The sequence below is a fragment of the Taudactylus pleione genome, unplaced genomic scaffold (genome assembly GCF_031769625.1).
Source record: "Taudactylus pleione unplaced genomic scaffold, aTauple2 ptg000136l, whole genome shotgun sequence".
NCBI lineage: Eukaryota > Metazoa > Chordata > Amphibia > Anura > Myobatrachidae > Taudactylus > Taudactylus pleione.
This window is the reverse complement of record NW_028284538.1, coordinates 4,007,872-4,033,528: the sequence shown is the minus strand read 5'-3', so window position 1 is coordinate 4,033,528 and position 25,657 is coordinate 4,007,872. Positions and strand designations below refer to the sequence as shown.

Here is a 25,657-nt window from a genome sequence, read left to right as displayed (position 1 = left end):
TGACAGTGAGCACGATATCCAGGAAATTAATCTCATTAGAATGAACAGTGCTGGTGAGTCTTATGCCAAAAAGAATTGTGATTCAAACTCTCTAAATTCAATGCAATTACTCTTAGTGTCCCAAATAAAACACAAATCATCAATATATCTGCCATAGAGGACCAGACCCGCCCCCAGCCCGCTTCCCCACACATGCAATTCCTCATACCTGCCCATAAAAAGGATCACATAGCTGGGGTGAATCTGGTCCCCATGGCAGTCCCTCGTGTCTGTAGAATAAATTGTGAATTGAAAACAAAATAATTGTGCCGAAGAATGAAATTTATCGCTTGTAATACTATCTCGTGATCAATATTCGAGTATAGTGATTCTACGTCGCATGTTATGAATCGATAACTTGGTTTCCATTTTATATTCTCTATTAATTTTAAAAAATGTGTCGTATTCCTAATATACGATTTAAGATTTACCACATATTTCTGCAGGAAACTATCAACAAAGAATGAGAGATTATTTGTCATAGAGCCCACTCCCGAAATAATAGGTCTCCCTGGTGGATAAATTAAAGATTTATGTATCTTCGGTAAATAATAAAATGTGGGAAAGACTGGGTGTAAAGAAAATAAAAATTGAAAAGTCTCCCTGGATATCACGCCCACTGCCAACGCAGTATCCAGATGCTGTCTAAGTTCAGTTTGAAATCTATTGGTTGTATTCTCAGACAATTTCTTATAGAATGTTGCGTTGTCCAATTGTCTGTATGTCTCCTTTAAATAATCAGTGATATTCAGAATCACGACCGCCCCCCCCCCTTATTTGCTTGTTTAATCGTGATATTCAGATCATTAGACAGATTCTGGAGGGCTGTTCTTTTCCCTTTGTCCAGATTACTCTGCAGTGTGTTTTTCTCAGCTGTGTCACTTATTTTCCTGAACTCTTCCATGGTGCTTTTGTAGAAACTTTCAATGAAAGGTCCTCTATATTGTAATGGGTAAAAGTCAGATTTAACTTTCCATTCCTTTCATGTCATAGATCAATTCTGTTGTATTTTCCTCTCTAGACTCCATGGCTAAAGAGTTCAGTATGGACAATGCCTCATCATCTGTTTTGTCCAGGATGATAGATTTTAAGGCAAAATATCGCTTCCTACTTAGAATACGAACAAATCTATTAAGATCTATAAAAAGGTCAAAAAGATTTGGCTTACATGATGGAGCAAAATTTAAGCCCCTCCCCAAAAATCTACTCTCTTCCTCACTTAAACTCCTTGAAGACAGATTAAAAACTCCTTTACCTTTTAATTGAATCGGACACTTTTTTGAGGATTTTCTTCCCTTTCTCTGGTTCTCAATCTCTTAATTTTTTTACTGACCAGTTTGATCTTAGCTGGTTCTGATTGGGATGGTTTTGATTTCTGTAATTGCCCTCTAAAAAAAGATTCTCATTTTGTGATCTCCTATGTGTATCTTCCATGTCGTCCCACTTATTCTTATTATAATTTCTTTTGTCTTTCATTTCTCCATTTTGGTGTGTGTGAGATTATACTTGGTGACCCTAAATTTTGTAGACTTTCATATTTATTTCTTAGTGGGATACCCTGTTCCCTTTCTCTAGCGAATCTGGACATTTTATGAGGTGTCCACAGCTAAAGGTTTGCTGGCTTCAAGGAATCCTTTATTTCTTCATGCGTGATGCCCTCTGCTAATATACAGGACCCTATGCAAAACAAGCGGTAGTTACAGTGTAACCACTACTTGCTGGACATCCTTTACAAAGGCTATCTTACATCTTTTGAAGGTTAATATAGGAACAGGACTGTATTTTATTAAGCCCACTCTCCAAATCTACAGTGGATTGATCAGTGGTGATGTTATTAAGTATTTATTCCTGTATCTGAAGTTTGCTAGAAACGTCTTGTATTCTTTATTGCATTTATGGAATCTTTTTAATATATATGTGTATATATATATATATATATATATATTATATATATATACATATATTTTAACAAACTGTGTTACACAAGAGTCATCTGTTCCTCAGAAGCGTTGTTACCTTATATTATTTTCTATTGTTCTTTGGAGACTGACTATCTCCAACTTGATTATTCCTTGTTTTTCTATGATGTTTACAGATACCTGTACAGTATGTTACAGTGCTATTTAGATAAAAATGTTAACTGCTTTTAAAAATGTCTGTTAATGTAATTATTGTATGTGATGTATGATATTCATTTTGTTCTTGCAGTATATTATTGCTGGATCTCTCTCAATTGCAGCTCAGAATAAACCCAACATCTGTCTGGTGAGATATCTGATAAAAAATTTGGTTGAAAGTGAACATTTCTGCTATTATTAATATAATTAATACAACTTTTCTACAACGCTTCAATCATTTTTTTTAAAGTATAATTCATTTGGTTTAAGACTTTATTTGAGCAAATTTGTATTTACATTTATGTTTACACAATTACTAACAAAATTATTTTTATTTGTATTTTTTAAGTATTAGTAATTGTGTGATTTAAGGGTCTATGGACTAATAATCATGGCACTGCCACGATTATGTATCCATCTCGCCAGGAATATTTCCTTTTTTATGAAAATACCCCAGCTATGTACCAAGGGGTACTCGCAGGGACTGCGGTTGCGGTAACCACTGTCCCCACGAGTTATATCCCCAGCATTTAGGATAATTTTTTCATAGAAGTGAAAGATTTCCCCAGGGAAGCTGACACTGCACATGCCCACAGTGTCAGCTTTCGGGACTGGATGGGGGCTGCAGGGGAGGGGTCAAAAGCTCTCTCTCCTGCCCCTGGAACCCCATAGGCAAACAGTTGTTTACTCCATCTGAAAATGTGTGAACTACTGGTGCTAAACTCCGAAGAGCTTAGCTTTTTGGTTTAGTACATAGGGGTGAAATCGTAGTCCCCATTGACAATAATTTCTGTGAAATCTACATTGTGCTATTAGTACATAAAATTATGCAAAAACTGCAATTTCTGTATAATTTTATGTAAAAATGATAGATGAGCGGGTTCGAATTCCAGAGATCCGAACCCACCCGAATTTTGCAGATCCAAGCCGGCTCGGGTTTTCCCATCTGACTCGGATCTCAAAACGAGACAAAAGTCATCATCCCGCTGTCTGATTCTCTCGGGTTTTGGATTGTATAAAAGGTCCCGCGATCCCGCCATTTTCATTCCATCTGTGGAGAGTGAAGAGGTGGGGGGCTGTGTGTAAATGTGATCGCTGTGCTGTGCTGTTGCTGACGCTGTGCATAGGGGCTGGCTACTGTTGTCACTCAGGCTGATTATGTCCATATACAGTAGGGACTGGCTGTTGTCCATATACAGTATAGGGGCTGGCTGACTGTTGTCCTGTCCACTCCATAGGGGCTGGCTGGTTGTTGTCCATAGGGGTTGGCTGTTGTTCATATAAGGGCTGGCTGGCTGTTGTCCTGTCCAGGGTGTAAGGGCAACAAACAAAAGGATGATTCAGTATCAACCATCGTTATTAATGCCCCTTGCCCAAAACACCTAACCAGACCTAGCGCATCATCAAAAAACTGATGACTCACACTGTAAACGTTAGGTAAAATGGCATCATTAACTGACCTGCCAGCCGGATATGACTAGTGCTGTATGAGCCTGAACTTAGCCGGGACCTTTTTGGAGACTACGCCTAGTGGAGATATGCACAAATTGGGCATGGGAGGTTTGGGAAGCGGACCGATCATCTGGCTAAACCGCAGCTCTACAGCCACTTTAGCTCTAATCACCTCGGGAAATATTCTGGCGGATTGTAAATTGCGGTAAGCTACTGCTGAAACTGGCCCGACGACCAGGATGCAAAAACCGCACAAAAAACCATGAAACAAAAATTTGTCGGAGGCCCTATCCGGGTAATAAACCAACCATCTAAACAACGCTGGCAAACAAATCGGGGAAAGGGCTAGAACAAAACTACTTTGGGGCATCACTGCAGGGCATACCTGAAGACCTGGCTGTCTTTGCACAATCCTTGGCGGAGTGGCTTCCACCACCATGGCCGTAACTAGGGTGGTGCGTCCTGTGCCATGGCACAGGGCACCGCAGAGCAGGGGGCGCAGTTCGGGCTTGTTAATTTTCTGTTTACTATCATTCTCACTTGTAGCTTCCTCTTCTTTTATCCCCAGCATCTCCTATCTCTTCCGTGGTCCTTCCCCATGAGGCTATGGACCTTTTTTGGATGCGCGTCTTATGTCCCTATTTGAAAAATAGGGGAGGGGGTTGCCAATGCTCTTTCTGGCACAGGACACCAAAAAGTCAGGTTACGACTCTGTCCACTACAGCTGGCACAGGAGTGGCGAAAACTACATTTTGCTTTCCTATCACACTGCCCACTATTGAAAGAAAAGCACTTTCCTTTCGCAAATGGAATGGGCTGCACTTTGCCGGGCACTGCCACCTTACATATTGGCACGCCGTCACCTGGGACTTTGCGCTGCTGTGTAACATCGAGCCATACCTCGACATCCTTGAAACCCAATGCCATAACATGTTTACCAATATTGCTTCCTGCGAAAATCCTCATCGTAGGAACGCCAGACGGCACCGCGGGCCTTAACCTGCATGCCATGAATAAGATGATTGTACCTGAACACGTCCATATATTCTGCTGGCCTAGTCTCAAGATAACAAATGGCAAAGACCAGCATGCCACTCAACCGATTATTATAGGAACGGTACACTTCCTCGCCAATCCCCCTGGAGGCTTTTGCTGTTGCTAAACCCTTCCTACCCAACTCCATAATTGTAAAAAAGTCCACATATCGACCCTTGTAATCTTTAATTTGTCTCCTAACACCTCTAGTGATCGTCGTATTGGAACAATGCACCAACTCACCATCATGCTGTTTGTGTCTTGCCTGGCCTAACTGCTGCACCCTTGCTCTTAAAGTGCCACTCCAGCATGTGCATCAGCTTGTGCAGCCTCCTTGGTGAATCCAAGAAGGAACTAGAACTCTCTCCGACCTCTCCATATAAACACTATATTTTCTATATAGCGGAGGTAGAGCACAAGGTTCGCCCCTCGCTTACACCAAACATGACTTGGTCCCAGTCCAGTAGCTTTAATCCTGCTTATGTCCTATGTCTCATCCCTGCCTATCAGTGCCTGATTACTATTAAACCCCATGCATAGGAATTTCAACAGACCACCCAGTTTCCGGCATTCAGTACCCTCACTGTCTCCAGAACAAGAATCCAGTCTGGGAACCAGGGGCGTATCTATAATGGGTGCAGGGAGTGCGGGACACACGGGCCAGTGGGTCCAGGGGTGCCCTGCACCCATAGCATACTTACCTCTCCGAAGTCCCACGTTGGAGCGGGGGTCCGGCGCTCTAAAAACGACTGGAAAATGGCCGCCGCGGCCATATTCCCGGTGACCTGTGCATACTCTATAGACTCTGGGTGCACTCTAGTGCCCAGAGTCTATAACTCAGACGCTGGCTGTGCACGGCTCAGTGCGCTGTCGGCCACCGGACAGAGAGGAGGGGGCCCATTTCGGAGACTGCACACGGGCCCCCTCCTCTCTAGAAACGCCCCTGCTGGGGACACAAAATCCCATTGATCTTACAGTCTGGGTCCAGAATTCTAATGCTTGCCCTACAGTAAATACAAATGCCTAATCATTCTGATTACACATGCTAAACTCCTGTTATGAACCAATAGAAATAATCTCCATTAATTTCATAGGGTTCATACTAAATAAAAATAACTTATTATATATACTAGGAAATGAAGAAAGAATTAGGGCCTCATTCAGTTTCAGACGGAATAGCTAAACTGCTTGCAAGCAGCTTAGCTATTCCGTCTGTGCAGATATGCTAATGCAGCAGGAAGCATCACGCCTCCTGCTGCATTACGTATCCGAGCTGCGTTGTCCAACGCTGCATCGAATACTCTGCGGACCATCGGACGGCTAAGGTGACCCATAGGGTCACGCAGCCGGCCATCGAAGTTTTGAGGAAGGGGCCAGGAAATCCTTTGTGAGCCAACGGAGATCCTGGCGTCTACCCTCCCCCCCAAAGGCAGAGACACGCCTCTGTTTCGGGTAACAGAGGCTGTCGTCGCCCCCAAATGGCAGCAGACTGTCAATCCCTGAATCAGGCCCTTAGTTATATCAATTCATTTCTTAGGAATCCTATAATCAGTATCTATTCAATATAGGATATAAGAGAATGAGGAAGAACAAAGAGGCAATGTAACGGGGAAGAGAATCATGAATGCAAGGAAAATAAACTATGTATATAAAAGTCTATGAATACAGAATAATATAAATATAGAGAATCTTCTTAATCTGCTTCAATTTCAATATATTTATTAAGTCTCTCTAGACATCTTATGTATCCAAAAAACTGTCTCTGAGGGGCTCTATTTACTACAATCCGCATTGGTAATGCAGATTGTAGTGTGATATTACTGACTGAATTGCGAATTTGCCTGAATTGCGAATTCAGGCAATATCACAGGGATTTACTACAAATCCCTTGCAGGGACAGAGCTTGCGAGAAAGCTCTGCCCCTGCGAATCCCATCCGCACACTAGTAACGGTATTTTCGCAAAAAAATAGCGTGACTAGTGCCCCGCGCATGCGCCAACTGGCCGCCGCTGCTACCCTCCCTGGCACTGAGCCCTGTCCCTGTTGTTAAGCCCCACCACCATGATCGCGGATCACCCTGCGACCCCCCCTCTCTCTTAATAACACTTACCTGCATGACCCGGGCTCCGGTGATGTTTTCCATGTCCTCCGGTCAGGTGATATCCCATACTACACTGGGACCCGATCACCTGATGACCGGGCCGCAGTGCAGCATGGGAGACCAGCTGGCCGGAGGGGAGACATCACCGGAGCTCCGGCCGCCGGTCCCTGGAGTCAGGTAAGTTAATTTTTTTTTTATTTTTTTTTTACACTGTCAGCGTGTGGTCTGTTTAGACCACACAGCTGATCACTGGGGCCAGCTTCGGGCTCTGCTCTCCCCGTTAGAGCAGGGCAGGAGTCCAGTAACCGGGGGAGACCCTGGATAACGCCACCTTCAGGCGTTATTATCACAGGGCTTTCTCTGGTATTTTTTTACAATTTATTTTTAGTAACTTTGGTCGGATCACATTTCCCATTACAATTATGGGAAATGCGATCTGATTACTAAAAATAAGTGATACTTAGGGGTTGGAGTAGAATTTTACAAATTCTACTCCAATTGCCCTGCAGTAACTTTAGGTGAAACTAAAATAATGTGAAAAGGGTGTGAAAACACCCTTTTTCACTTTATTTTAGTAAAAATAATGTTAATAAATAGAGCCCTAAGGGGCCTATGTATCAAGCTGATTTTTACAAAAAATTATACAGAAACTGTAGTTTCTGTATAATTTTATGTATTGTGCCTATGTACTAACAGCACAATGCAGGAGATTTTACAGAAAACTCCGGCAAAGTTTATTATCAATGAGGACTACGATCTGTCCCCTATGTACTAATCTCCAAAAAGCTAAGGTTTTCAGAGTTTAGTATCAGTAGTTTACACCATCTTCAGATGGTGTAAACTACTGTTTGTCTATGGGGTCTCCAGGGGCAGGAGAGAGATCTTTTGATCTCTCCCCCGCAGCCCCCGACCCCAGAAGCTGACACTGTGAAAGACTTCTCCAAAATGCTGGGGATATAATTCGCGTGGACAGCGGTTACCGCAACCGTTGTCCCTGCGAGTTCTCCTTGGTACATAGCTAGGATATTTTCATTAAAAATGTAAATATTCCCGGCGAGATGGATACATAATAATCGCGTCAGTGCCGTGATTATTAGTACATAGACCCCCAAGACAGTCTCCTGTACCCATTTCCCCTCATGATTTTAGGGCCAATATGTTCAATAACTCTTATATACAAGACAAATTTTTATTATGCTTCTCTAAATAGTGACTAGAGAGACTTTGTGAAGTAAATTCCAATCTTACTACTGATTGGAGCCCAACCAGGATATAGGACCTCATTCAGAGTCGGTCGTAAGCGGCCGCTCAGTCGTACGCATCCGATGTTTCCAAACCACGCATGCGTACGGTTAGTTGCGCCCATGTGCGTACGAGGCTTTGCGATCCAAAATGCTGTAGATCGTACGGCTTACGAGCAGGAAGTGGCTTCCGGGAGTTGATTGACATGAAAGGCCGTTTGTGGGTGTTGACGGGGTGGTGGTCTGAAAATGCAGGCGTGCCTCAGCGTTTTGAGGGAGTTTTAGGAGCGTAGATAAATTACCTGCTACGGCCGACATAGAAGGCCGGAAGTAGTAAAACGTCACTCTGCGAGCAAGTTCGAGGCCTGGCTGATCGTACAGCTTGAGGTTGGGTAGTAGATCCTGCAAGCCACACAGTACAATCGAAACTATCGAATGTTATTGATGTTAGGATTGATGTTTCTATTTTGAACCACACAATACAAGCTGCTAATAATTGATTGATGAAGTTAATAACACTGCTAATTGGCTTGTAATTGATTCAGCTGCGTTTGCATTAGCGAATAATAAGAATAAATAAATTTCATGGGGATGGCTTATTCTATGCGTTTTTTATTTCTGTTTTTGTGGGCATCAACACAACACAAGCGGCCGCAACCATCAGAAGAAAATTAACATACGACTGACAACGATTGACTCGATCGCTAGCTGCTATTACTCGCTAGCTAGAGGAGGTGTATTGTTCATGTATGGTCGTCACTTTGGTTGCGACCGACCAGCCGTGCGATTGCTTCCTTTTTCAGGCGTAGGTTGTTAGGCGTACGACCGAGCAGCCGCTTACGACTGACTCTGAATGAGGTCCATAGTCTCTTCACAACCCAGGGGTCGGGTTGTTCCTATGAGTAAGCTAACAGCGAAATGTATGTCAAGTCCTTTGCAGCACACTCTGTCCAGTGTGTACTGAATTGTAATGCACTGTGTTTGGCATTATAATGGTAAGGCTTGGAAGTTTGTTTGACAACAGAAGCCATACTGTACACTGATACATTTGTAGCACATTCCTGAACGATGCAGCTCTATTGATGTAACTGCAGTTGATCAAATCTAATCAGCTTGTGTAAGACTAAAAAGCTGGTGTTTGGGATAGGAATCTAAATATGCTCATATAATATGATATCAATAACTAGGCAGTGGTGGCTGAAAATTCATTCTAAAGAGATATTAGAGATATATATCGTAATATATTTTACTCATAATTAATTATCCCTAAAGAGGAGATTAATTCTAGTCAAGTGATAACGTTATTTGATAAGTGCAGCTAACTTCAGTCAATCTAACCCACATCAGTGGTCCTGAATTTATCAGGACTAATACTATTTGTGTCACCCAATATTTATTGACTATATATATATATATATATATATATATATTATCATAGTATTTACTCACGACATGCCCCCTTTTGCAACAAGGCCACACCCCTTTTCTGCACATTAGGAGGACTGCCAGTCCCAGTCAGTCCCTGGCGGCATGCCTATATTCTGTATGCGACTGCGGCTGTATCTGCATGCAAAATGCTATGTTACAGTGTCACAGCCATCCATACTGTAACCTAGTATTTTGCATGCAGATACTGTAAAACCGCAATCGCACACAGAACATATTCATGCTGCATTTTAATAAATTGTAATCAGCAGAAGCTGCCTGTGCATCTTATTCGCATCGAATTGCAAATAAGACGCATTTGAAGAAAAAAGTTGCTCGAAAAGATGCTAGGTACTACCAAGTCGCACGTCCCTCACACATTATGTGTAACGCAACTTGTAGCAAACGGAGGATAAATGTATGTGAACACATCTGTGTGCCCCTCAGAGCCATCTGCCCTTTGCCTGGCTGGCTATCCTAAATTTCACTAGTTTAATTTACTACTAGATGTACTGCATCATCCTAACAATCAATGAACAATTGTGGAATATCTGAGACTATGGGACAACACTAGGTCTGTCCTACTAAAGGGATGCAGTCTGGAAACCGATGGTCTAAATGCCGACCACTGGCTTCCAGACTCTCTAATCCCGGCGTGGTACTAATGATGACAGGTGTCGAGTTTTCGACACCTGTCATTAATCATACGCCGGAAGACCGACGCCCGGCATACCGAACGAAGGTAAGCCAGGCGCCAGGTGCGGACAGCTGCGGTGGGGGAGGGTTAGGTTTAGGGCTCCCGAGGGGATTTAGGGTTAGGCACCCCCCCGGGAGGTTTAGGTTTAGGCCTGGGGAATGGGGGGGTCAGGGTTAGGCATCCCCGGGGGGAGATTAGGATTAGGCACTCCCCCGGGGGATTTAGGTTTAGGCAGCAGGGAAGGGGGGGTTAGGTTTAGGCACTTAGAGGGGGGATTAGGGTTAGGCACAGTGCCTAACCCTAATCCCCCCTCTAAGTGCCTAAACCTAACCCTCCCTTAGGGGGTGCCTAACCCTAACCCCCCCCCCCCCAAGGGAGGGTTAGGGTTAGGGGGTAGAATTAGGTTAGCGATACTTACCTTAGGGACGACTGGGATTTTCACCCTTGCCGGGCTGCCGCTTTCGGTCTTGAGACGCCAGCCATGCGTCCGGCGGTGATACCTACTACACCCCTACTGAATGCCCAACATTTTGATACATTGTACAGTATGACTTATATTGATTGTTTTGTCCCCTTTCCTCTGTACAGGTGAAAGGCTCCCTCTCCATGAACATCATCAGCATAGCTGTCAGCATTATCGCAGTGATCCTAAATAGCTTAGAGCTAGCATTTAATTGTTATTATTATAGGTCTAACACCTGCAAAGTAAGTTGTACTCAAGTGTTTATGTAATGTAAACTAAGAGAAAATGGGATAAATAAACTAAGTGGTGAGCTATCAAATCCGACAGTTGCATGCTGGATTTAAAACGGTAATAACATTAAATGCAAATGCATCCCGCAGACTACTGGCATCGCTTAGTAAATATATCCCAATGTCTTGCTACTTTGTATAATGATATATTAAATGCTTGAAAATATAATAGATCACAGTCATTTTCAATGGAAGAGAATTGTGCATAATCTACCGTATAGTAATGTATAAATATAGCTTTAAAGTATATAGAGTTCTGCATTTTAAATATTTTGTACACAATTTTCCATTCTTGAGTTACTCACACACAGACCATATATTACACTACAGAATCAATGTCCACTGTAGCCACAAACATGAACGTCATCAGTACAAATGCCAGTGTTATAGCATTGATTTAACCATAGGCCATTTTTTTTATTGGACCTGATTCAGAGATGGTTACCAATGCAACCATGAGTGCAGGGGCATATCTATCATGGGAGCAGGGTGTGTGGTGTACACGGGCCCCTAATCAAGGAGGGCCACATCACACACTCTGGATCCATATTTTTAATACCTACCTCTCCTGAGTCCCACGCCGGCGGTATCAGCGCTGTAAAAATCACCTGGAAAATGGGCGCTGTGGCCATTTTCGCAGTGTTTTGCGCATGCACAGTAGGGAAATCGTGACCCGGCACGCACTAGACTCTAGCTGCAGACTAACACCCAAAGTCTACTGCGGCGCTGCGCTCAGGGCACTGCCGGCCACCGGAGAGAGGAGGAGACCCTGGACGAAGACTGCACATGGGCCCCCTCCTCTCTCAACACGCCCCTGTGTGGGTGCAGGCACTTTCACAATAGTGGTTGCGGGAATATGCAAATACTAATCTCAGCCTGCCTTTTGTGCGGGATGGTGCAATGGAGTGTACTAGTGGTGAGACATTCACTTTCAGATGCACCATAAACATTTGTGGTAGTCTAGGGCTTACTCTAGCTACTCTCCTCTAATCCAACTTTACATGGTCTCTGTAGCATTGTATTTGTGATTGGGAACGCAAAAGCATTCCCAAACTTGTCCATCCATGACATCCACTAACATGCCCATGAAAAGACCCCATTTTGCAATCACTTTGGGTCAACTCCCAGTCTCCACACTGAAACGACCTGGGATCACAAACCACTGCTCAAGTGTTAGCGATTCCATACCCAGTTGCGAGGAGCATCACTCACATTGGTTCGCAAGTGGGCAGTGAGGGCTTTTGAGACTTTTTGTGCATGCAAAACATCGCTCAACTGTGTACTGTAAATATCACCATTACTGTATATCCATCTATGAATCAGGCCCATTAATATTATGTCAACCGTGACTATTACAGATGATACCAACAACACTCTCTAAGGGCCGTATTCAATTCCAGACAAAGTCAGAATCCGCAAAAAAGTATTGCGGGTGACGTAATTTTGAAAGTTTCCGCTGTATTCAATTCTGGAGACTTTTCACCGGAATGAAAAGTCAATGCAATGTAATCGGCGGAAAAGTTTCGCCTATGAATAGCAGGCGGAAATAAGTGCAGAATTGCGGTTTTGGGGTGCAAACTTCGGGAAATCCCCCTGCACCCTTGGAACAGTCCCCCAAAGGTAAACTGTTGCAAAAAAAAAAAAAAAAAATCTTTAGAACACCCTAAAAAGCACTTTAATTTTAGGGGCAAAAAAGTGCAAAGTTGAAAGTTAAAAATATACCTGCGCCTCAATCTCACTGGCAATTACATAAGCCCCAATGTCTGCCTTCCCCTGGTGGGCCTTTCATGCCCCCAGACCAGTCAGACTGACTGCATAATAAAATATATTATAGCCTTTAATATATAATAGTCCAGAGTAATTAACTTGTGTGGGAGGCCAGTACTGTCACACACCCTTTGTTGCATAGTAACTAAAAATGTCAGACATGTATAATAAAGGTATCAAAAATTTATTAAAAGCCAATATACTTAGCTTCTATGCATATAAAGGGCAGATGTAAAATCAGATACAGGTCTTGTAAGCCAAAGAGCTCCATTACTGGAATATTATAGCTATCAGTCTTGGCTAAGACGTAGTTAATGCATCAGACAAAATATCAGGCACATCACACACAGAAATCCAAGACAGAGGCCAAGCTACTCCTCTTTTGCATCTCCTTAGATGTAAATGTAGCTTGAAAGTTCGATTTATGTATTTGTATGGATATTTCATGCAAAATTGGATATCTTTGAGTCAGTCAAACACAGACCAAGCATTGAGCTACAGGATTAATGCCCAATGTGGCCACAGGTACAGTATGGGAGGCAGGGCCAGATTAACAATGGGGCGGATGGAGCTACAGCTCCAGGCCTCCAAATAAAAATATGCCCATCATCATGACAGCATGATGTTGACTGACCATCTGCTGTCCACAAGGTCAGCCATAAATCATAAGTAGTAAAATTGTAATTTCTAGATACCTCACAAAATAGAATTTTTATTCTTTTACATATTTACGGAGACATTGGTGTTGAGATTATAGCGGGTGTATATGCCCATGTGGCTCTGGCCACACCACACATCACTGGTCACACCTCATCTGCTTTTCAAAATAGGCCCTTAATCATTTTCAGCTCCAGGCCCATGTGGCCCTCAATCCGGCCCTTATGGGAGGGCAAGGTGATTGGACAAGGTATCCAGATCACATGGCTGCCTGACCACATACACAAGCAGGCAGTTGTAATCTGCAGACCTCATTAATGGACACACCCTACTGTATGTTCATCCAACCATTTTCATTTAAAATTTTCACAGCCATTGCTCTCCTTTCATGGCCACACACATATTGATACTGGATGACTTTTCCAATATTGCAGATGATATTGGCATGTGGGATGTGAAACCCTTCTGGTATTGGGTACTAATTAATCATGTTGGTGACATCATACTACAGTAGGACATCTTCTCCAGCACAGCACTTAATTGCAGCTGCATTAGATATGATCCACAGCTGGGGACCCCCACAGCCTCCACACACTGTTGCTTCCGATTCCATACAGTCATGTTGCGCATTCAGCGATCCCCTCATTATGGGGACACTTCAACCTTACCCTAACCCTCCCTCCCCTTAGCCTAACCTCCCGGGGGGGTGCCTAACCTTAAATCCCCCCCGGGAGCCCTAAACCTATCCCTCCCTCCCCGCGGCTGTCCGCGCCCGGTGACCGGCATCCCTTCGATTGGGATGCCGGGCGACGGTCTCTCTGTGTCAGTAAAATGATAGGCGTCTAGATTTAGACTCCTCTCATTTAACCCTCGCCTGGATTAAGTAATCTGGAAGCCGGCGGTCGCCATTGCGTCTGCCGGCTTCCTACACTTATACCCGTAGATGCCGGGAACCTGACACTTTATAGACTCACATCCCAACATCATTTGCACAGCAGAACAGGATACGAATGCACTCAATGCAGAATCCTAGAAACCCGGAGGCAAGTAATCATTTAGTACCCCCCTATCCCCCATATTTACAGCCATAAGTGAGGTGAATATATTGTGTGTGATGGAGGAGGTGTCCCTTCAGTGCTGGCACCCGGCGGCAGGCGCCTCCATTGTCTCCCATACTTCTGACCCTGACTCAACGCAGTGACACCGCTAGCTGGTATTTTGACGCCTATCTTTATTCCCGTGTCGGGCTTGCGATGTTGGGATTTAGACAGGCGGCATCCCATCCACTGGTCTCCTAACTCAATCCCGTAGTGCTCTATCACAAGAATAATTTAGGTTTTCAAAGTGAAGTCAATTAGGATAATTAAGCTTTTTATTCGTCACCATGGGGGTAATGCTAGCCGGTGTCAGCGCATGCGCGGATGCATTGTCGCTGTATTTTCTGCGGGGGGGATTCGTAGGGACACAGGTTTCTCTCAAGTTCTGTCCCTGCTTGAGAGTGTTAGTGCATTCTCGTGATAATTACTAAATACCCAATGGGAATTCAAGCAAAATTATCACTCTACAATCCACATTTGAAATGCGGACTGTAGTAAATAGGGAGCACTGAGCACAAAGATAAAGTTGTACGAAAACCTTGAACTTCAAAGCATCCACATAATTACAAGTATACAAATAGCAAATAAACATAAAAATATAAAACCAAGACTTTCACAGACTAGGGGGAACCCATTAGTTATGGGAGAAGGGACTGAAGAATTACATTTGGACCCAGTAAATGGGGTTTATAAGGTCAACATACACCTAATATTTACAACTTAATATATATGGTTATCACTGGAGATGAGAAGTCTCTTGAATATCAAAATTCAGAGGAATACAGTAGGAATAAGAGTATAACCTTAACTATGAGAAAGTGGGGGGGGCATATTTTCAGTCAAGAGAGTGGAACAATCTTAAAAATGCGCTTTTGACATTGGGTATCCAAGGAATCTACTGTATATACAAGCCCCATATCACAAGTTTTCCCACATCAGGAAGAGTAGACTTTCTGTTAAAGTATAGGGTCCAAAGCCATAGGCAAACACAGTGGGGGTTTACGGTTGCCTGGAAACCCCCTCCCCAGCTCAGACCATGACCCCAATAGTAATAGTATATAATACAGTTTTATTAGAACTGTATGTTTTAAAGAGCTCAATATCACAAATTAAATAACTAGCACCCCCTGTGAATCTTTTAAAATGTCAGTAGGTAATGAATACACATGTGCACCAACTAGGAGGTCTGGAAAACATGCACTGTTAGGAGTTAACTGCTATAGACCATCTATAGGGTTAATTATTAATACTGTATAACATACAGTATCCAGTGCATAATGAGACCCATGTGTACATATACTGTATGTCCAGGGATGTTGCTAGGTTCTTTTGCTGCTCCCCCAGACTCCCAGACTTGCTCCAATGCTCTGGAATTGTGGCCACATCTGAAATAAAACATTCAACTCAGGCAGGTGGCCCTACTGCCGCATCTAATGGCTTATTGTGATTGCTGGTCCTGTAAATGTCAGAATTATGACATACACTGCACTTTGTTTCATGCATATTATAGACTGTGCAAGACTCAGACTCATCCTCACTCTTAGACGATAACAACTATGCACTGCTGAGATCAAGTCCAGGTGGTAGCTAAGTACTAGTGAACAGTGTGATTCCGTGAAAGGCTACTGTTATTGGCGAAACATGTCACACCATAGTTCTGAATTGGGGTTATCAGCCATGGAGAGTGAGGTAATTAACACTAGTTGAATGGAAATTTCTTCCCTGGTAGTAACAGTTGAAATATTCCTGGGCCAGATACTGTAGTTGCAGACCAAGACCATAGCTTATCCAGGAATGGGCAGATAAGATCCTTATATAAATATTGTGTTTTAAAGACAGATGAGGTGATGTAGGACAATGGAATCCATTCATCATTACTTAATGGTCCGCTACACCTGCAGAAATACTAGTTACTGTATATTTTAGGAACTTGAAGTTTTCGGAGTTTGCATGAGAGATCAAACACCATCTTCAGATGGCGCTTGTTGTCGGAGCCCTGCTCCTTCCTATGGAAATTACAAATTTTAATACTTATAAAAATGTTTATGTACATGTCTAAATTTGTTCTTCAAAATCTGAAAAGAAAGAGTCCCACCAGGGCCAAACACATCTTCCACAGCTGAGTATTTTACTTTGTGTTGGCAGGTCGCTGAAACTGTTCTTATTGGCTTCCTCATTGTGATAAATCTGCTGGTGTTTTCTGTCTCCATTGCTGTCTCCGTCTTTGGATGTCGTTCCCTACAGCGTGTACCAATTAACGTTACCCAGGTAAGAGACAGATGAGTTATAGCACTACTGTAGGTGACGCTAAGCTGCATAAACATTGTAGCATATTTGTAAGTTGTAATAACTCAGCACTAGGAGAATTCTCACTAAGAATGTTTTGCTGTACTGCAGGTGTTTGTGATGCAGAAAGATGGAGTGACAGCCATAAATCCTTCCACAGTCCCAGCAACATCTCAGTTACTACCAACAGATACTACCAGATATGGCAACATCAATGCTATTTAATGTCTTTACTTCATATTTGTATTACGTTATTTTGTTTATCACAGTGGCTATCATGTGGGTTGAGCTAATATTTAGGACAATGCAGTTGTCTATGAACCAGTCACCTGTATATTGGTCATGAAGTGCTTCCATGATGTCACTGGATCCTTGTGTTTTGATTGGCTGCATCCTCATGCACAATGGTTCAGCCCCAAATCTGCTGTCTCTACTGTGCGTAAATAACAAGTGATTGCTATAACAGAAATACAATTTCATGGCCTCTGATTTTGAATTTCATTATGACCCTGTTTCACAAATATATCACTGTATGAAACAACTTTTCAATTAAAAGCATCAGTGATTCTGGCTGAATAGAAAGACACTTATATCCATTGCAGACACAATAAAGGTCATCTTGCAGCTACAGTATAGAGAGTAGTGAAATGCTTAGCAAGTGTTGTGCTCCTATAAACTGCAGTGTGACTGTTGAATCAGTTGACTGAGGTTGTGATGAAAATTCAGATGTGTCCTTATATATCTTTGCACATCAGGTCCCATGAGAATCTGCAAGCACCGGGCAGAGGCGTAACGAGGGTATTTGGCGCTCAGGGCAAGATGAAAAATTGTGACCCCCCCACCCTTCAGCGCACATCAAAAATGGGCGTTGCTACCTGACTGTATTTTAGATTAATCAGAATGTGTAGTATCTTGATATAGTTAGAATTCACAGGCTCTCTATATAGTAGCAGGTGGCTCAAGTAAGGTAAGGTGACTGACTGCAAAGCATGACGTGACAGGTTCAATCCCAGCTATGACTGTATTTTAAATGAAGGAGAATGTAAAGAAACTTGATATAGTTAGAATTCACAGGATTCCCTTGTAACAGCAGATAGCTCAATGGTAAGCTGTCTGACTGCAAAGCCTAAGTATACAAGTTTGATTCCCAGTTATGACTTTAGGGGAGGAGATGTGATCAAATTCTGAGAGGAGATGTCGGTCTGGGACTCACACAGCAGGGAGCTACATTGCTGAGGCACGTTTCTTGTATAACAGCAACTTCAGGATATGCTGGTCATGGTGCCCCCCTCTGCTGGGCCTGCTACGGTGCCCTGCTCGACCCCCCCTTAGTTACACCACTGGCGGGGTTATTTTGCATCTTTTTTTGCTGGAAATGTATCTAAATCGCATTGTGATGTGACTAAGACACACCAACAATCTGTGCTGAATAATTTGATAGGCAACACTTGTAAATCTGTGTGTGACTGAGGGGCCTATTCATCAAACGATAAATGACCCGGTAACCATGCGGAAACGCATTTTCAAGTTACCGGGCCATTCATCATTAGGACCCCTGGTATTCAGCAAGCTCCGAAAAATGAAAGTTTTCGGAGTTTGCTGCCGAGAACAAGCGCCATCTTCAGACGGCGCTTGTTCTCGGAACCCCAAGGTCACGCATGCATTGCCGGGACGACATTGAGCAGGTAAGTAATGCAGCTACAGAAGTAGCTGCGATACTTTCCATGGGGACAACTGCTTTTCGGAGCAGTTGTCCCCTCACCGGAGCAATGATGAATTGCTACGGTGTCAGGCTTCCCCCGCTGCGAGTTGGATACTAAAGTCTCCCTCCCAACGAGTTCTAAATGTCATCATCGGAGGCCATACGGCCTTCGATGATGAATAGGCCCCTGAATCTCTGAATCTGTATACGAAGTGCTACAGCTTTTTTCATTCCAAGTTCCATGGTGGTTCACATACAGAATCAGTCACACACTGATATACTAGTGTTGCATATCAAATTAATCACTACAGTCTCCTGGTGCATCCTAGTTGCATCAGATTGCAACTTAAACGCATTTTCGGCCCAAAAAATAGACGTAAAAAAGACACCTGGTGCTAGCAGAGTTGCACGGGACACAGCACGACTCATGCCAGGCAAGTCGCACTGTGTGACGTATTGAGGCTACATGTATGAGGACACATCTGTAAATAGTCTCTTAAAATATTGTGTTTTAATAGAAATATTACAAATATGGATTCAATATACTTTAGAAATAGCCTTATATATCTTTGAAGTGTACCTAGATACAAAAGTCACAGCGCAGACTGTTACTAACCACTGACCGGAGTGAAGCGTCAGAGAAGGACTTACAGTGTGACCTCTGAGTGCTTACTCTGACCTGACTTCTGAGTGCATACTCTGGGCCTTATTCAGAGAAGGACGCAATGCGATGTTTACGCAGATCGAGCGATATTTTATTGCCAGTGTGCATGCGTATAAGCAGCACTGTGAATGCGTAAAGATAGCATTGCGATTACTGACACACATCTGAATACATTGATTGACAGATAGTCAGCGTTTGGGGGTGGTGACAGGGGGTGGTCAGAAAACGCAGGCGTGGAGGGCAGAAGGGGTTACACCACAATATATAGCTACAACCACATACTACAACCAGAGTACAATTTTCAGTTACACTTTAACATGCTTCAGCCTGTTTGAGGAGCATCCCCAGTGGCATTCCACCTACTCAGACCAGGCATTATTCATTATTTTCTAGGGGAAATGGCAATCACTAAAGTCATGGCTAAAAGTCAAATGGGAAATTATTAGAATGGAAAAAATCCATGCCTTGTATTATTCATAATCTACTTTGTTTGTTTTGTTTTGTTTTTTACCCACTTTTTTATGCATCTGTTTATTATGTGTTATTTGTTTATGTCTGCTTTTACATCTACTTAAATAGTAACTTTTTTTCTATATACTGTATATATTTGTCAGCAAGCTTTCCGTAACCTTGATTTTCTTTTCAACAATGGTGTTGTGGTTACATTTGTGATAAGGTTATTACAACATATTAGTAAAGATTGGTACACAACTAGCATATATATATATATATATATATATATATATATATATATATATCTGTAGATGATGGTCGTTCATATACACTGAACAACCATCATCTTCTAGGCAGCCATGGGACCCGCTGGTCGGGTGTGGTGTGGGGGCACGTCCGCCCCCCTTCCCGCCACTGAATGTGTATGGGTGGTCAGGTTTTCGCCCGTACACACTTGCCGATGATCAGATATGTCTGCAGATATATCTGTCCATCTGCTCTGCAGCACAGCCAGCAGGATATGTCTGTGAACGATGTGATAGCGGGCACACACTGGCCAACGGGCACCAGATATATTGGCCGATCAATTGATCGGCCAATATATATATCTGTCAGTGTGTACCCAACTTTAGAGTAGTACGGTCATCTTGTACCCCTTATATTATCTTTCCGCTGTGTTTGCTTTTTATTAACAAGAATTGGTTTAAGTATATGATTCAATTTCATTCAACAGTTGTCTAACACTTTTATGAATGTACTAATTGGACACATGTTACTTTTAGAAACTGATTCAGTAGTGATCGCTGATACGATTTCTCACAGAATGCAGCAGCGAAATTATGCTAATGCCTGCCAAAGTATAGTCGACACAAACACGCCCACTGCTGCTTTCTCATAAACGTCCAACCTCGCACTTCTTCGAATACCTCTCGTCATACACAGAGAGCTCTCATGCTATATATGCAATTGCAGTGGCTAATTTATGCGTGTCCATGAAACGATGATCTAACGGACAGGCACGCCTGCATTTTTCGAAACCCCCTCGTCACTCACTCTGTAATGGATTCCTCTGTGCATCCGCAATCGCACTTTGAATGCTGCGCAAGCACAGTGTGGCTTATACGCATGTGCGAAGGCAAACAATCGCTCTATCTGCGTTCGTATTCACGCTTGCGTTTGCTACTGAATCAGGCCCTTAGTTCATATAAAACCTTGTCGATGGCCGTACACGGTGGACTTTCTGTGTTAATATTTACAAGAAATGTAAGTGATCTCAGCGCTAACAGTGTAACATAAAAGATTAAGGGGTCTATTTACTAAGCAGTGTTAGGAGACAGAGTGAAAAGTGATAAGGTGCCAGCCAATCAGCTCCCAACTGTCATTTTTCAAACACAGCCAGTTAGGAGCTGATTGGCTGGCACCTTATCACTTTCTTATCACTCTGTCTCCTAACACTGCTTAGTAACTAGACCCCTTAATATAAAACAAGAATTTAATATAAAAACAAATATATGGCGATTTGGAGGTAAAGCTACTCATCCTGCCAAGGACTTAACATGGACTCTGCCTGTGAGTGTCCAAAAACAGGGTGTTGTCCGGAGCCCCTGCTTTTTAGACCTGGAGTGACACTCACAGCTACCTTATGGTAGGAACTATCTTTATTTTTTATGCTCCCTGCTTGAGCTAATTATACATGCTTTATGCTTACTCATTTTGTAAGTAATGTATGCACTCTATGTTTTTATGAAGAAAGTATATTTGTTTTTATATTAAATTCTTGTTTTATATTAAATCTTTTATGTTACACCGTTAGCGCTGAGATCACTTTCATTTCTTGTACACATTTCTATTGTTTGGGGTAAAACGGGATACCCTAGAAAGTGACTACCAGCTGCTCAATTGGTGTGGAGCGCTAAGGGACTTGCCATCTATATATTCCAAAATTATTTCTGTGTTAATACTCTGTTCAAAGATATGTGATAAAAATAAAGCATCAATATTAGACACTTATTTCTCTGAGAACATATATTCCATTACAGTATAACGCAGCAAGCATCGAATAAATCAGGATTTCCAAGGATTTGCTGAGGTTCTAGATGGTAGACATTAAAAAGACTCCAATGGATATTATTTTCTTATTTTTGGAGACTTTGGTGTAGGACTCCACTGTACACATTCTTGTGTAACCAGGGGCATAGTGAGGTCAGAGCTCATGCTCCAGCTGCCTGCTATGGACCGGGGCACCGCCATGGACCGTTTCCCTGTCTGACTCTGTCCTTCCTCTCTTCTGCTCTATCCACCTCTGCCCCTCCTCCCTTTTGCTTCATACAGTCTAGTCCCTCCTCCCTTCTGCTCTATCCTGCCTTTGTCCCTCTCCCTACTGCTGCATCCAACCTCTCCCTGCCAGGTCTCTGACCTGACATTCCCCTATGGGATCACCACTGCTTGAATTACAGGCAGCGGATGGACAGGTGACTGGAAAGGATGCTCTCTGTGGCTGGCGGGAGGCTGGAGGTTGGAGGTGTAGTGCATGCACAGTGGTTGAGAACTGGAGTTAGTATGCCTAGTAAAGGAATGGTGCCTGTCTAGTAGGCATACCACAGTGGAGGGAAGGGTAAGCTGCAGCACATACATGGGGGATGGCAGGCGCGCACATAGGGGGGTCTCTGAGTACCCAGAACCCCCCCTCCTGCCTGCTGATGACTAATTGTAATGCAGACCGCAGTGACTACGGTCCACACTATACACTAACAAACACATCGCCACCGGCATCGGGTAGTACGCTCGTACTACCCGGCAGCAATGTGTTTATTTTAGCACCCAAAGAGAGTCAGACAGACTCTCATTGGCTGCTGCATGCATGGAGGGAGCCGGCTGGAGCTCACTCATGAGCCCCGCCTTCAGGTTCCCCCCACAACTGTTGATGGGAGTGTGTCATGACATCTCCCCAATAGCAGTGCTCAAAGTGGAAATTTGGAGGTGGGGGTATGGAACTTTCAATCTTCAGCCCCCCCTCCCCCTCCATGTGTCGGCAGTGAGCGGTAAGCAGTGCACGTACTCACCCCACCTTGCACTGTCCCTGAAGCCTTATGTCACGCTGGGGGATTGAAAATCAGACTTACCTATGTGAGCTGCGCGCTGACGCCGTCTAAGGAACAGCACTCGGCGACTCCCAACCGAGTGGAGGGAGATGTTTCCGCAGACAGAGCGCCATTTTAAAGCCGGCGCTGGCTGGCAGCCAATGAGAAGCTGCCACTTGGCAGCTTCTCACTGGCTGGCGGGCCGCGAGCCATGATTGGCTTGTGGCCGCCCCTTCTTTTAATCCGCGAACCAGGATTGGCTGGCGGCTGGAGCTAACTGATGTCAGTGTAGCTCCTGGCTGCCTCCATCCCAGCGCCGTCATCGAGATGTGTCCCCAGCGGGACACATCTCCATGCAATGCCGCTGCTATTCCAGCATTGGGATCCCATATACGATCCCAATGCTGGTACCTTGTTTAATGTGGCAAAAAACGAAGTGGTGGCAGGAAGTGGCAGTATATCATACCGCCGTATACCGCCCCACTTCGAGCACTGCCCAATAGTGCAGAGCGGGCCGGGAGGAGCGGACAGTGGCAGGAGCGGGGATTCAGGTAAGTTGTGTTGTTTTTTTTATTGTGTGTGTGTAAGGGGCATGAGCACTGACACTGGCACTGCATGGGGGAGCACTACTGGTTGCACTGTATAGGGGGGTGGCCGATACTAAGGGGACACTCTATACAGGGGGCCCACTGCTGGGGCACTGTATAGTGGGGGCCACTACTGGGGGCACTGAATAGGGGGGGCCTATTTTGAGATCACTGAATAGGGGGACTACTACTTGGGACACTATATAAGGGGCACTACTGGGGGACTACTACTGAGGGCACTACTTGGGTTACTTCTACTAGGGGCACTATATAAGGGGCACTACTGGGGTTACTGCATAGTGGGGACTACTACTGGGAGCACTATATAAGGTGCACTATTGGGGTTACTGCATTTTGGGGACTACTACTGGGAGCACTATATAAGGGGCACAACTGTGACCATTGCATAAGAGGGACTACTACTGGGGGCACTGCAAAGGGGGTCCACTACTGGGGGAGGGGGGTCTTTAATAAATCATGCTGGCTGTATTTATTGCCTGCTGCATTCATGTGATAGGGGTGTGTGTCTGTCTGTGTCAGTCAGTGTGTGTGTACCCCGTCATAAGCTGAGTGGTATATTTTACTGTAGTGCTCCTAAATCCTATGTAAGCTGTTTCTATCTATCTATCTATCTATCTGTCTATCTATCAAGTTATTTGTGGCTAGATGTTTTTTCATTAGTTCGGTAACCAAGGATTTGGGAACCCCCCTTTCATAATCCTGCGTTTGACACTGGATGGAGTACAAGTGTGCCTGGCACACATGCACAGTGAAGGATGAGTGTGGCCAGTAGTGGGGATAGTGGTAAGTGTGCCCTGTAGTAGTGGGAAGTGCATGTGCCAAATATGGAGGGAGGGGGGTTCATTAAAAGAGGGTTGTGTTTTCAGTGTGGGGAGGTGGCCAGTCAAATAGGATTTCAAATTTAACAACCAGACAATGCACTATAGTTGCTTAAATTGTATCCTATGGAAAAAAAACAAAAAAGTGGTGCGCTAATTCTAACAGAGATTATTAGTAGATCGCTGGCAGCTGACACAAGGGGATTGCTGCCTAAATTTCCCCAAAACAGGACAAGAAGATAGAAAATATATGTGTCTGCGCCTGAGACCACTAGAAAATGTGACAACCGTAAATGTTCAGCTGTTAGCTATTTTAATCACAATATCCAAAAACAACAATATATAAAATACAAAGAATGCAGTTTCTGAAATAAATAACAAATCTGTTACATATCATACAAATTGTGACACAAATTAAAACACCAAAAAGAACCTTATATTGATCTCATATAGAAAAAGACTAATATATAAAAGTAAATTATTCAGCACAAAAAAGGTTCCATAGAAATATTATAAACTGTGATGAAAATATTCCTTATGCAGTGGTGGACACAGAGGAGCTCATTCAGACCCGCTCGCAAGATGCGGCCGCTCGCTGGCAAAAAGGGGCCGGATATTTAAATGAAATGAGCGCACTGTGTGGCGTAAGGACGCCCTCTATGTCTCAGCGGGGATGCTAACGGGGGACCAAAAGTGTCACCTCGCGGGCTCGCTGCGCTCGCCACTCTTCGGCTAATATTTATTCCCCCTCTATGCCCACGTGAATGGTAACACAGGAGCGGTCCAGCCTCCTGCAGCGGTCACGTGGTGGATATGTCACAGAAGTCCTTTAGCCACATAGGAAATAGCAGCAGCCGTGGGGTTAGCGGTGCCTCCGCTTCCCCCCGCTGACGGTGCGGGGATACTGACAGGGCTGGTAGTCGCTGCTGGTCAGGGGGCGGGGCTCCCGTGCACTGCCGCTCCAGCGTCCAGGGTTGCTAGGCCTGTTAGAGGGAGTAGGTTTCCCTTACCCCCCCACCTGTGAATCTGCTTGACGTTCAGGCGTCGGCCCCCAATGTATTGTCACCCCTACCTCCTGCTGCTGCTGAAGGGCATAATGCTGGGTCCATGGTCGCTGCTGTCCCCGACGAGGGTCAGCGGCGTTCCGGCCAGGGGGTGCGGCCAACGGCCATTGCTGGCAGATGCTCAGGGGCCCTAGGCCTGGGAGAGGAGGGGAGGGGCTTTGACTGTCCCTGTAGATCAGGTGCAGCGTGTGGCTGCTGTACAGGGGATATGATGCCAATACAATAGAATATAGTAATACTGGAAGTTTGCTAGTATCGCATGTTCTTCTCAGTGTCACGGATTACATAGCACCACCTTTTGACATGTGTCAGCCAGTGATGGGTGACCTGTACACCAACAGGGAGATCTGGAAACCATGCAATGTTGGGGATGTGCTGCTATAGAGCTCAATATGTACATATAGGTCCAAGGCAGTGTTAGATAGTTATGCTGTTCCCCCAGAACCCTGAACTTGCTCCAATGATCTGGAATGGTGCCCACATCTGAAATAAAAACATTTAGCTCAGGCAGGATGGCACTACTGCCGAATCTAATGGCTTATTGAGATTGCTGGTCCTGTATATGCTGGAGTTAATGCACACTGAATATATTTAGTATGAT

At 44.0% G+C, this 25,657-nt stretch overlaps 1 protein-coding gene across 1 annotated transcript in view; it reads left to right on the top strand.

Moving 5' to 3' along the window:
* Positions 1-17,224, top strand: part of LOC148522926 (membrane-spanning 4-domains subfamily A member 4A-like) — a 71,455-nt gene extending 54,231 nt beyond the window's left edge. Inside the window, exons 4-7 of the mRNA XM_088473565.1 lie at positions 2,248-2,304; positions 10,696-10,812; positions 16,527-16,649; positions 16,779-17,224. Of these exons, the coding sequence (XP_088329691.1) occupies positions 2,248-2,304; positions 10,696-10,812; positions 16,527-16,649; positions 16,779-16,892 (411 nt within the window). The 3' untranslated portion in view covers positions 16,893-17,224. The remainder of the gene's footprint in view (positions 1-2,247; positions 2,305-10,695; positions 10,813-16,526; positions 16,650-16,778) is intronic.
* Positions 17,225-25,657: the final 8,433 nt, after the last annotated feature.